General features: G+C 40.9%; 1 protein-coding gene across 1 annotated transcript; it reads left to right on the top strand.

Moving 5' to 3' along the window:
• Positions 1–290: 290 nt before the first annotated feature.
• On the top strand, positions 291–13,657 carry RFX8 (RFX family member 8, lacking RFX DNA binding domain; the record flags this gene model as incomplete). Its single annotated transcript, XM_010295495.1, has 10 exons — positions 291–354; positions 1,351–1,479; positions 1,568–1,645; positions 2,145–2,258; positions 2,869–3,019; positions 4,436–4,494; positions 8,729–8,885; positions 10,450–10,544; positions 11,683–11,797; positions 13,647–13,657. Coding segments are annotated over 10 exons (973 nt in total), but the record flags the coding sequence as incomplete, so codon positions are not given.
• Between the last annotated feature and the right edge of the window lie 185 nt (positions 13,658–13,842).

Here is a 13,842-nt window from a genome sequence, read left to right as displayed (position 1 = left end):
AAGCCACGATTTTGCAAGAAGTTGGAAATCATCACACTGTTAAATGGCTAATACCTTGCTGTCTTTATAACGATCGGTTCATTTTTAATCTTAAAATTAAGAAATGGGTCTTCAGACTCGATAGCAAATCATGGAGCTGCTGAATGACAGGAGGAGAACGGTGTTTGTTTCCCAAACACAATGATCCAGCCTAGTGCACTCCATCCAATTTGAGCTCATTTTCTTACTAAATACAGAATAAATCGGTGAGCTTTTTAAAGGTTTTTTTTCTGTTGTATATTTTGCCACAGTGGAAACGCCTGCCATTCTGGAGATGCAGCTGGTTACAAGAGCAACAGCCAAAAAAAAAGAACAGTGAGTTTTGGATACGTTAGACTTAACAAAATGTCTCTCTGTGTGTTTAATTAGAACTGCTATATAATATGCTTTGATGAAATACAGTTAACCCATCATATTCTTTGAAATAATATTTGTCCGTGTAATCCCACTAAATGCTTGCCTCCCCCACTCCTCTTTCACCTGGTAGCTAAATATTTTTGTTGCCTTAACATCAGCTCAAATAATTTTATCTGTGCTGAGAACGGAAATTGTGGCTGACAGCTCAGGTTTTGAATATTAGGGGAGTTAGTGGGGCACAAGCTTCCTTGCCTGAGGCCCACGGGAAGAGATCCTCACGCTGCTGAGCTGGCGTCTTTTCAATGTGCTCAGACTCCACCGGCACGGTAAGTATTTAAATACGAGGAAATGATTAAGAAAAGAGAGCGCAACCCCTGCTCACCCCGGAGGGCAGGCGCGAGGCTGACCTGTGGCCGCTCTCCCATAAGCGTGCTGCCACGGGACGGCGGGACATGAGCATGAGCAACAGACTTATGTGGACCAAAGGGAGGGAAAGAGGAGGGACTGGACGTCTGTCTTATTTTTACGGAGCACTTGGGTGCGGTAATGAGTGCTCTGAAGTGGATGTAATGACAGTTGATGAGAAATGTGCTGTCACCTCAACGGCAGAGCCAACTATCTGCAGCCTTATTCAGGTTACAACTGTGACTTGAGCGCAATAGAAAATAGCTGTGGAAGACATGTATAGCATTAAATATTCATTGGTTTTAAAAAGAAATTAATGTACTCTTTAGGATTTAAATATTTAGTCAGCTGTGCTTGTTTATTTCCTCCACCCCTACTTTCTAAAAAAAAAGGACAAGCATTCCTCTGAAGAAATACATCGTATTAAAACATCATGTTATGCAATTTCAAGAAAGTACTTCATACCTTTAACAGAACTGACAAGTTAATTGTGATTTTTTTTTTTTTTTTTTTACTATTCAAAATAAATTCTGGTGCATTGAGAGCAAGAATTTGCACTCTTCTCCATCTGTCATTTATCCGAAGACTGAACAAGAGAGATTTCAGTACCCTTGGCCTGAATTCAGCAGATTCTATCTTTGGGAGCAAGAGCTAGGGAAGAAATACCCCTACGAAACGGTACGTTTAAGTATTTGGTCAGCAAGTGAGTTGTTAGCTCTTTGCCTGTGTGATCTTTTTGTACCCTCTTTTTGGTCACCTTCTCCAGGTTGTGCTGCTTGCCAATGAGTACTACAGCCATTGTCAAGATATTTTACGTATGGTGAGAAATAAAGAGCTTGACAAGGTATGCTTTTGCTTTAGTAACCCTCATTCTGACGACAGCAAACAACTCTAAGGGTAAAATTGTTTCTGTGTAGCTTATTTACTTGATGGTTGGATCTAAGGTAGATGATCATTTATAGACAAAAGGAGCATTCAGTCAAATTATTGGGGAATTCTTAATTAACACAACATGCTCCAAGAATTTGCTTCATTCTATATTAGGTTAGACATATCCTGAGCAGGTCTGAGCCCAGCACAAAACACAAGGTCATGGACACATATCTTTCACTAAATCCACATATCCATGATACAGTTCTTTCTCTCCTCTTTTTTACGCTGCCTTGTGAGGTTCAGCTTGTTGCCCCAGGATGCTTCCACTTACACTGGAGCCCGGCCAGGACGGGGCCAGTTCGAGTCCAGCTCCACCATCATTCTTTTGCTTCTGGGCTTGTGTGTGTTGTTTTACTGAATCACACTTCACATTTCACAAGTGCAAATTCATAAAGGACTTTGTGCGACAGGTGGAAGACTGTATCATGTCATTCTGGAGGTCTCTGCAGCCTGAAAGAATAGCACTGATGTCCTTGCCAGATGTATGCCAGCTGTTCAAAAGCTATGATAGGCAGCTATTCAAGGTACCATAGACATACTTCTTTGTTGTAATTATGTTATTAGGTGTCTTTTTGGTAGTTCTACCTGAGGAAAAGGGCCAGCTGTTTCTTGCATGCTGTACAGTGGGATTTTTCGTTTGTACCTCAAGTCTGTGCTTTGGACTCTTTGGGATTTTTTAAGGAGACAGGGGAATTTGAGATAACTTTTGCTGCTATATATTACTTTGAAAGTCCCTAATATCAATAGAGTATGCTGTTATAAACATGGTCTGTGGTTCTGGCATGAGGTTATGTGACTGAAATTTCGACTGATAACTGTTTTCCAAATTCCGAGAGTTATTTTTCCTTTGAGAACACTACTGCATTTCTTGGTGACATTCCACATAGAAATGCAGTTTTCTGATCAAAAGAATTTGATCCTTATTTACAGCAGGTCATTAAGTATTGAAACTACATTTATTTTTAGGATCTTTTTCCTTCTGCTAATAAATATAGCTTAGCTATTACTTAATTGGAAGAAAGAAAACAGGCTTCTCTACATTTACATTTAAACTACCAATACAATTTTGTTTCATGCTGCTGTAAATATCGGCAGTACCCCAGTCATGTGAAGCTCCATGAATTTGTATTCTAGGAAATGGAGAACATCCTACTTCACGATTTCCTGGAGGAGGTGCCTGTGCAACACATGAAGTCAATCAGATTGTTCAGTAAAAATGTTGAACTTTGGCTACTTAATGCTTTGCAAGAGTTTCCATTACTGCTCCAAACATCCAAGTCTGAAGGTATGTTTGAGTAATTAAAGAGATTTTCATAAAATACTATTTCCTTAAACTGCAGAGAAGATTGTGTTACAAGACTCTTACAGAAATTATTTTTAAAACTTTTTAGCTGATGCAACTTTGATAGTAGTGAGGACTAGAGTTGGTTGAGATACAGTTATAAATAAAGTCTCAGATAATGTGTGAGGACAAATTTAAGCCAAAATTATTCCAAATTCATGGTAAAATAAAGTGTACTTGAATATTTTTAAAGATCTATCTCTTGCCATAATCACTTTGGCTGTGTAGATGACTGAATAATATACAGTCTGCCCTCTGAAGTTTAGGTATTGTTCTGTCTCTTCACCTTGCAAGTGGTTTTATGCAGATAAATTAATTAATGGCTATAGCACAGTTCAATATAAAGGAAAGAAAACCCATAGTGAAACTATGACTGCTATTAAAGGAGGACTTGAAAAAAATCTGTACTATACAAAGTTGTGTGTATATGTGTGTGTTTGTAAATAGGTACATACATACATATATTTATATATGATACTGAAGATTCTGACTAAAACATAATGTTGCTCATTTGCTCACTGAGTGAAGACCAACTCCTCAGTGGTAAAGCTGGGCTCCTGTGTAGGCAAAACATTGTATTAGCATTCAAACCCTCAAGGAAGACTTGCAGACGATCTTAATTCTGGCATTTCTTACATTTGAACATCTGACAGAGCAAACTTTGTAATGTGTTTTTAACATGTGTGTGCATGGAATTATATGTAATTAGTCAGCTGTGACCATTTGTATACACATCCTAGTCTTTCTGGATTGTGCAAACTTCAGGGAAACAGAAATTTTCACTTGAAAACCATTGCCTGTCTACAGAAGTTTGTAAGCTGCTTTATAGTCGATTTCCCTTAAGTAAGAATGTTATTTTATATTTTATTCTTAAAAGGACTATTATTGGATCATGATTGTCATAATTACAGCACATTATAAACAGAAGAAAATAGAACCAAAGAAACCAACTCCTATTAACAGTGCTGCAGAATTATAGATGCATAAAGGTGGAAATGTAAACCCTCTAAACAAAATACAGGAGGTTTAGAATTAACGTTGCTTTCGTTCACCTTAATCCATACATGTAAAAGAGTATGAGTCTTGATTAAGAAGTATTTAATGTAAAAGAATATTGGAAGTGCTTTTCCTGTGTGTCATGGGTTAACAGATTTGCAGTCAAGGAAGAGTGGTGAGCTGGGCAGCTTCTGCTTGCAAGCTTTAAACTGCGACGGTCCCCAGCCCAGCCCATAACGCTGGCTCAGTGGCCATGCTGTGCCCTCCGTTAGCCTGTTGCTCCCCTAGGACCTGTCTCCATTAACGTCTTTTAGACTGTAAAATATTAATGATATGCAATATCTGCCTCTTCTTCCTTAACAGAAGTTACATTGTTTATAAAAAGACTCAGGAGAAAGACAGACCTTTCTAACATGGCTAAGGTATGTTCCAGAATCCACAAAACAAAGAAGTTGGGCATCTCATTCACGCAAGGAGCCCATCTGCAGTTTGGAGTATTTATGAGATGCTCTGTCGTAGGCCAACAGCAGCAGCACAGCTGTTCTTATCTGTACACTGACCATGGTCCACATAATTCTCACCCTCCTACCCATCTTTTCCCACACTGTAAGTATGCTGAGGGGGCCTTTTCCTCCCTCTGGATTCTGTGAAAGCCTCTGAGATATAGTCAATGGTCCCCCATGGAGAGGAGAACCTCCCAGTAGCCGGAAGGGTCAGATGACGGTTTCCAGTATCTTTGCCCAGCCATGCAAAAGCCAGTCATAGCACATGCTGGAGTTATTCTAAAATTGGTTTTACGTAGCATCCTGACCACCCTCTCTGAGGCACGCTACAGCGGCCTGCACAAGGGAAATCATTCATCTGGTGGCTGCAGAGAAGCTCCATGGCCTGGGAGCAGGCCACAAAGTCTTTAAGGGCACAAGACCCTCACCTTTTTCATGGATCCCAGGGATCAGCTGGCAAAATCTTCTCCATCCTCTGACCAGACAACGTTGGAAGGTGTGCTGCAGGGAAGCATCCTCTGAACTTTCCTCCTTAGGGTCATCACGCAGATTGGCTTTTTTCCTTGGAAAGAAAGAGACTAAAATCTCTCTAACAATTGGTATCTCTGCCTGCTTTTCGCTCTACAGTATCATTCTTCTCAGCTACAGAGGTGCATCCAGGAGCTGCATTTTTAACCATTTGAACAGTGCAAGGTAAATTGTTTCATTCCGTGCTGCATTATTACGAGGGGCTGGACCCTCCCTGCAGCGTTCCTTCCATTAGTGGCCTTGGATACTTCCAAAACCTTGGGGTTTGAGGTCGTCCAGGCCACAACAGAAGAGATAGGTCACGAATGGGGAAGAAAGCAGAAGAAAAGAGGTGGTATATTCTCTCCTCTCCTTCAAACAGCAAGTACAAGATTTTCCCAACATGCTGCCTGGCTTAAATCACTATACTGTGTCCGCACAATAAAGGGGAGGAAGGCAGGCAACTGTGGCTTCTTGGACTGTCACATTCTTCCTTAATAAATGTAGCGTTTCTTTCTGGGAAAACTTCATCAGCAACAGCACACAAAATACACACCTCACTTTAAAAAAGTTTAAAAAATAAAAATAATAATGCACAAACATGCATAGGTGTGCTAACACAGGCAAAAGGGTGACTTCTGTGAACAGTTGAGCACTTGCAGTTCCCATTTATTGCAGCAGCCCTTGGAGATACTAAACACTTGAAGAGCTCAGCTTCATGTGCTTCTAAAAAGTATTTCTTATGCATTGAAGAACGTGATCCAGCAAGACTGCAAGCGCCAGCTATTCCCAGTCATTTGCATTTGATTTACGTACCCAGACTTTACATCATCCTTCTTGTGCTCGAGCCATGTTGTCAAGGGGCTGGTTGCAGCTTTTTGCTTCTTCCCTACCTATTCCTAATGTGCGGAAAAGCTGCAGAGAGCCAACACTGAATTTACACCCTCAAGATTTAGGGCAAGAGAATTTCAGCCTAGTTGGGGTAATCCTCTAGCGGCAGCCTCCGGCTGCTCTGTATCCCCTTTCTGCTGTTTAACTGGCACAAAGTGAACGTAGCAGACCAGAGAATTGGGGTCAGATCTACACTTACAGCTAAGCACATTCTAAGCCTGGTTCTTGTTCGTGCTAATGAGCTCTTGGCACTGCTCTCATGTGTGCATGATGTTTGCAACTTCTCTAGAGCCTCTTTAAAATACAAGGGAAGGGCAAAGGGGTTCCAGCGTACCTGATGATTAGTCCCATTGGCAATTTAAAAACAATATTTTCAATAAGGGAAATTATGTAAGTCTTGTAAATGAGCATCCCCGTAGTCTTTCAGCAGTCACACAGCTTCTATTACAACTTCTGTTAGAGATTGGCCAAAGCCATGAACACTGGGCTCCAGCGAAACAGGGCAGGGAACACACACCAGCTAAACGTTCTCCTGCAAGTGCATCCCCCTGCCCGAAGCACACCAGAAGATGACTAGCTGAACACCATAGGTGTTTAAAATTTCCAACCTGTGAGAAACACGCAGGTGCTTCATGGGGAGGTGGACATCTCTCAGAAAGAACCGCTGAGTGTTTTAGTCAGTCAGACCCAGTCCTAGGCTTGTGTGGGCACTTATCCCCTTTCCCCTGGTGGCCCTCATCAGATGCTCATATGAAGTGGGTATGAGTAGAGCAAGTGATACCTCACTCCTCCTCCATTGTACTCTCCTGGCTTCCAGCAATCTGAGATGAAGTTTATATCTACACCTTGGTATTTAACAGCTTGATTTTGGCATCCACAACATCTTGGGGTAGTGAGTTCCAAGGTTTTATTATTTGTTGTGTGGAAAAGTACTTTCTTTTATCAGGTTTAAAATTTCTGCCCTTCTTCATGCAATTCCCCCTGCAAACCTCCATCACTTTCTTCCTCAGTTATTTCTATCTGAAGTTGAAGTTTATTTAATCTTCTCACATAGGAGCCATTTGATATTTCTAATAATGCTGCTCAGTTTTTTTCTGTCTAAAATGCACCTTGAATTTCAACTAGATGGTCAAAGCAGGTGACAGTGCTCCTAATGAGAAGTACTACCCAGCTGCTGCGCAGCTGCAGCCTCCGAATGGTGTAACCGCACCGTCCTTTGTAGAGTACTTTGCAATAATTTAGCCACCTGGTGAGAAAATAGGAACAATTTTGGTAGGGTCAGCATTCAAAAGAAAAAAAAGTAACTTTCCCATCATGTGTAGATAGAGCAGGCTGATAGCTGCTACTACCTGGACATGCAGAAGTAATTAGAGCATAAAAAGGTGCAAATTCCCTGTGAGAAAGGAATGTGAATATGATGCTGCTTGTTTCCTGGGGCTGATTCCTGCCTCTGGTAAGCTCTATTTAGATGTTGTCAGAGCTGACTCTAAGTCATTTAGAGAATTATATTTGCTATAGTGAAGTGCAATGGCTAAAGGCGCTAGGCTAGAACACTGGGGCATGGAGCCGGCTGGTAGTAGCATCCTAGAAGTACCAGCCCGGTAGTTCCCAGCTTTGGGGTCGTGTGTTCTTGTTGCAAGCAGCAGGTCTTCTTCTGACACTGGAAACTCCAAGTACAATAAGAAAACGGACTTCATCTTTCACTCAGCTGAAGGGGATTACTGAGTGAGGATCAGAGTGCTTTTGGTATTTCAGTAAAGCTGGCAGAATGATGAAAAAGAAAAATGGCCAGATTGGGAATTATGTGTGCAAACAAAAGGGGAGACGCATTTCCTGCTGCCTGTGGGGTCATGGTAAGCAGCTGGTGAATGGGATTTGTTAAAACATTTATGAATTCTGAAGTTTTTCTGAACTTTACAAAAAGTACTTTTCCTCTGGAAGGCCAAACTGGACTTGGATTATTCATATAAAAGCCCAAAATTCAGCAAAGGCTTTAGGATCCCACTGATTTCAGTATGGAAGTAAGAGACGTCAATTAACAAGTTTTAATGGATTCAGGTTTAATTTCCTTCACTGTTTTCATAATTTCATCAAGAATCTGAAGCAATACTGTTTGATATTAACAATTAAATAAAAAAAAAAAGTGAAGAGATGAGTATCAAATGTTAGGCTTAAAATTGTTTGCAATACCTATATGAGTAAAAATTTTTGGGACAAATATGGAGCCAGATTCATTCACAAATGACTCAGAAGCAGATAAATGGGATAAAATCCCAGCTAATATTATTTTAACTAACACCATATTTCTGATGTTATTTTTACCTTCTCAAAGGTTTGGGCAACTTGAGAAAACCTGCCTTTGAATTTAATTGAAACATGTACTAAGGACAGGTAACATTGAGGGAAAGTTGGCCCTGAAGCACCATTCCATGTTTTAGACATAATACTGTTATTTGGCGTAACTATAATAACTCTAGGCGAAAGCAATTGCCCAGGAAATTGCCCACATACTTCAAGCATGTTAGCCTTGTCCGCTCCATCACAGACAACACCACAGAGTGTCATTGAAAAGAGTATCTTCCAGAACAAAAAACTCTTGAAGACAACTTAAGATTAATCTCCTTTGATTTATTCTTTTTTTTCCCCAGTTTGGAGACTGGTTATATAAAGTCTAGTATTGAATAAGGACAGCTTTTTGACTGAGTTAAGGGCTTGAGAAAATGAAAGGCATTAACTGTTTTCTTATTATCTATAGACAATGAGAACAGTCTTGAACAGCAACAGCAAAGTCACTGTTCTGCGATCAGACTTGCATGCTGTCATCGATCAGGGATTTCTGGATCTGCCTGGAAACCTCTTTCAAAAGAAGTTTAGGAATCCGGAGGAGCTGCAGAATGACATAGAACTCAAATGTAATACTTTTTTGCTATATTTTGTCTATCCACTTAAGCCCTTGCTTGCCATTGTTAAAGCTCCAGCATTTCCTCTTGTTTATTCATGGCATCCGCCCTAATGGGAATTACAGTCTCGCTGTAAGCCAGAGTACTGGAAAAGAGCCAGTAAAATTGCGAATGGAGCATGTAATGTTATCCTCTCAACTTTAAAAAGAATGAAATGTTTTCCATTTTGACTCTCTCTTAAAGCTTTCTATGGCAGCAGGAGTGGGGTTTGTGTTACTGAATGACGTATCTTTTAGAAGGAGGTTGACAAATGGGGTTATTAATATTTTTATCATTTTCTTTGACAAAAAAGAAGCTTCCAAGAGTAGCATTTCACGTTTTCCTCTGTTATTAATCGAAGTACACAAAGCAATTTCTTGTGGCCAGAGTTTAAAATATCGTATGCTGAACTGGACGAGGACTATTGGCCTTTCGGCTTTCGCGTCCTTCTGCTGTATTGCGGCCTGTGGAATCAATGTGCTGCTGTAAGCAGTAAAATACACAGTTTGTATGCAGCCGTGACATAATGCATTTGCCAGCTTAATGAAAAAGGATGGGAACATAATGGCAAATTAATTTTTAGATCAATGGGCTGCCATTTAAATTATTAGCCAGAGACGGGCAAGTTGGACCAGGCTGTGCGCAGAACTGATGGGAGAAACCTCGGCTCTTTGTGGCTGGCCCACCACCGGCTCGCGTGCTGTCAGGGGTGTGCCACAGCCTTCCTGTGACTGCTTTCACTAGGGATAATAATTTGCCTTCTTCACAGAACCGTCAGGAGAACCATTTAAACATTTACATACATCTTAAAACAAAACCACTGTGCAGAGAGCTCTTACTACATTTGCTTGTTATATTAATGATGCTCTTCCTCTTTCCAAGGTGGATTTATTGCATTCTCTGTTTTTGTTGCCTTTCTAAACTGTTGTTTATAATAAGCAAGGTTTCACAGACTCTATCCATATGCCTTCTTGAAGGAAGATGTCTCAGTTAAAAGGGTATAAATTCAGAGAGGTGCAATAGTGATGTACCTTTTGGCACTGGGTGGTAGGTTCCAGTCTTTTGGGGGAAGAGCTGCACTGATACGTGGCAATATTATCTATAGTTCTGTTGGTCTACAGAATATTCTGCATTTTCTGTTACTGTTTTAAAACTGTTTTCTCCCCCTCAGCAGATAAACCAAGTTTGGTTTTTTTTTCTCAACCACATAAAATCCCAGAGAAGTAAGTTGGTATTACATACAACCAAATGCCAGCTTTCACATTGGAAGTGTTCATTCTTGCCACCTTTGCCGTGATGACTAGGTCAGCGCAGATATGGTGGAAAGGGAGAGAAACGTGAATTCTGACTGATTTCAAAGTAGGGTACTATTCCTCACTAAAGGAGTAGTATAATTATATTAATCAAAATGCTATAAACAAATGTCTTCATATATTTTAAGCTAAAGATAAAAGAAAAAAATAGCAAAAAACTGCAGAAACAAGCCAAAAAGCAAGGCAATCACTTCAAGTAATGATCTCCCTTCTATGTTTCATAGGTTTGAATGACTTAATGTCTTTGCTGGCACCTTCTACAGATATTCGGGTTCTCCTGAATTGTGTGTCTTCAAATCTTCAGGCTTTTGTCATTCAGGTATAAAATTAATTTAATAATTTCAGAAAAGAAAGAGTGATCACATCATTGATCCTGCTACATGCTGACTGTCACTAGTCTGCAGGAGCTGCATTGTACACTAGAACCTGACCAGATTGCAGATTTGCATAAATACGATTTACGCACGCTGCAGAAAAAGGGGGAATTAATTGTCAAACAAAAATTCCATCTGTGAAAACAACTACAAGCATAATTCTGTGCATATATCCACTTAGGCGGTTTCAGTATCTGCTCTCATTTCTTAGACACGTAACAGTCCCTAAGAAACCAAAATTTAGAAGAAAAATGTTAGTAAAAATGAAAAGAACACTTCATGATTCCTGAAATCATTGATTCATGAAACTGTTGGCTTTTAGCAGGTGGTAGGACAGTGATAATTTCTAGTGCAATGTCTCTAGTTCTTGTGAAAGGCTGAAGTATGATCATCCTCGCATACGCACCTTTCCATAAGTTATCAACTCTACCACCCCTGTTCCATCACTGACTCAGAATTAGCAGTAGCTTGATGGCACCACTGCATTCAGGTGGTTGCCAGACCAATTAACTTCGGTCTGGGTGGTGGTTAAAGTTTGGGGTTTTTTTCTGAAGCAGCAGGATAAACTGTACTTCTTTAGCTTGCTTATTTAATTTTATTTTTTTAAATTAAGAATAGTATTTTGTAGTTCTGTGGCGCCTTCATCTTATAGAACCCTCAGCTACCTCATGGTCTGGCATACAGAAGACAGAGCAGAGTGTTCCTGGGGGTTCACAGTTATAGGGCATAAGGCAATAGACACAAGTTGCACGAAAGAACATTTCCAGTAGATAAAAAGGAAAAAGAAAAAAAAAACAAAACCACGACAGTAGTTAAGCGTGGGAAGAGCTGTGGAACCTCCATCTTGGAGGTATTCAGAACCTGGGCTGCACAAGGCCTGAACTAAGTTGGCCATGCTTTGGACAAGAGGTTGGATTAGATGATGTCCAAAGATGCCTTTCAACCTAAGTTATTTTACAATTCTAACCAAAAACCTGCTTGTTCCACCTTTGTATCCAGTTTGTACAGGGAAATACTCTGCAACACGATAAGGAATTCTTTTAATCAACTTTATCATTAAGGAATTTTTTTCTCTACCTGCAGCCAAGCAGGAGTAAAGAGGAGTTCATAAAACTGGCATCGGATTTCCAGTTGAGATGGAGCTTCCTACTGAGTGCAGTAAGCAAGGCTATGACGCTCAACTATGCAGACAGTTTCGGTACGTAGGGTCTTTCTGACTCTCATCTGATATGCCCCTCCGTTTCCTGAGATGGCAGAGACACCAGACCGTTTTAACTGACACAAATCCACGCTACAGTCATTAGGGACATCACTCTCCTACTCTCTTCCTCGCACCAAGGAGCACCGTTCACCTGGTGATGTGGCTAGCCAGGTCTGGGAAATGAAATGCATAGTTTTTGACCAGATCAGTTCTCTGAGCCAAACACTACGATGAGCAGAAGGGAGGAAAATAGGAGCATGCAGACGGATGGTGGGAAGGGCAGGACTCCCTCTTTTGGCAGAAGCCGTCCTTTGTCTGTGGAAAGCTGGGGACCAGCAGCCTGAGGTGTGAGCCTCTGCTCTCCCTCCCTGCAAGAGCTGCAAACCCCAGCAGATGGGTGTGATGGACAGCTGGGGCCACTAATATCCCAAACCTTAAAAATTCCAGGTCTCTCGAGTGATAGCTCCCAGTCCTTCAGGTTCTTCCTGTATAATACAGCCGGAGCAGAGCCACTGCGATAGCTACTTGCCAAAAAGGCAGTTGGTTCCTCTGGCCACAGCTACATGCTCCTTCCTTTTCCTTATGCTTTACACTGATGTAAGTGCTTGCCTAGCCAGCAGCAAGACTGCTTAAGGGTTTAAACTAACTGAAAACTAGTAATTCCTTTAGCTGGGTTAGTTTTCTCTCTGTTTTAGGGCTCTGAGCTGTCAAGCATCAAAGCCATCCCACAGCAGTGCAAGGCAAGAGAAGTGACGGGACTGTGCAGTCACTTTCACTCCAAGTGGCTTGAAGTGGCACAACCATGTCTTGAAGCAGCTCAGTCTGCCTCTTCCATTTCTGTATTGCGTCAACCCTACCTGCCTTTCTCTTCATTTGTAAAACCTTTCAGAGGATCTCTCTCTATTATTCGCTCTGCAGAAATGCACCATCTCCTGTGAGCAGCATCTGATCCCAAACTGCATGAACCGCTTTTTAGATTTTTCAAAGGAGCACCTTCGCATTTTTTTCCTGTTCTGTTGGATGGGGCTTCACACAAATAGCCAAAGAAAACCTCATTATCTTCTTTGAAACTCCCCTTCAAAACCGTACTTTCATGTGTTTCCTACAAAGACATAACAAAGGGGGATGTTAAGGTTGTTGCCTTTTGTATTCTTCAGTATTCTTCCCCATTAACGTCTGTGTTTGTGCATGTATGTGCGCACCCTTTTTCTGCCTCTAGCTGCTACCTTTTGCCTTATATTTAGATTGCAAACTCTCTGGAGCAGGATCAGTTTTGTTCTGTGTCTGCAGGGATCATAGCACAGCAGGGTCCCTTGTCCATGAACTGCTGCATTACAGTAATAATAAAATAATCATCCCTCACTCTCTCTCTCTCCAGAGGAGCTCTGCATGAAACTCTCCAACGTTACATGCAATATTTTGGGCAATGAGTAAATTGGGAATGAATTCCAAGAACAGCCCGGGAAGAATAATGTTTATTGAAATTCCCCACAATGATGAAATCCCCTTCCCTCTTTCGACCGCAGGAAGAGTTTAATGAATTGCCTCCCTGTTCTGCAGTTGTCAGTGGCTGGGGACAGAACTGATGGAGATCATCCCTTTCTCTGCTGAGCCTTCCTTAAACTGGTTACAAATTATATTTTCATCCCACTTACGACAGCCTTCCTACGATACTTCAGTAGCACTAAAACTGAATTTATTCCCACATATAAAAGAGTTAAAAATTGTCTTTTAATCTTTCTCTATGATGCTCCAATTAATTCGAACATTATTATCTTCTTTCTTAATACCTTTGGTTCTTTAAGATGTTGGACTATATGACCTAACAATGTTCCTTCTTTCCCAGGTTTTATCCGGGTAGGATTTTGAGTTTTAGTAGACAAGGCTGAAGCTGTTACGTTAACAAGTCATCTGGTATAAAAGTTCAGTACTCAGGGTCATCGCTTTTCAGAAATTTCTTAAATCTCAGCATTTCTTGCAGGAATGGTGGGCAGCCTATGAGTCAAGATATAGAATGGAATCATAGAATCACAGAATAGTTT

The sequence above is a fragment of the Phaethon lepturus genome, unplaced genomic scaffold (genome assembly GCF_000687285.1).
Source record: "Phaethon lepturus isolate BGI_N335 unplaced genomic scaffold, ASM68728v1 scaffold50599, whole genome shotgun sequence".
Taxonomy (NCBI): Eukaryota; Metazoa; Chordata; class Aves; order Phaethontiformes; family Phaethontidae; genus Phaethon; species Phaethon lepturus.
The sequence above is the reverse complement of the archived record's forward strand: the minus strand, read 5'-3'. Positions and strand labels throughout refer to the sequence as shown.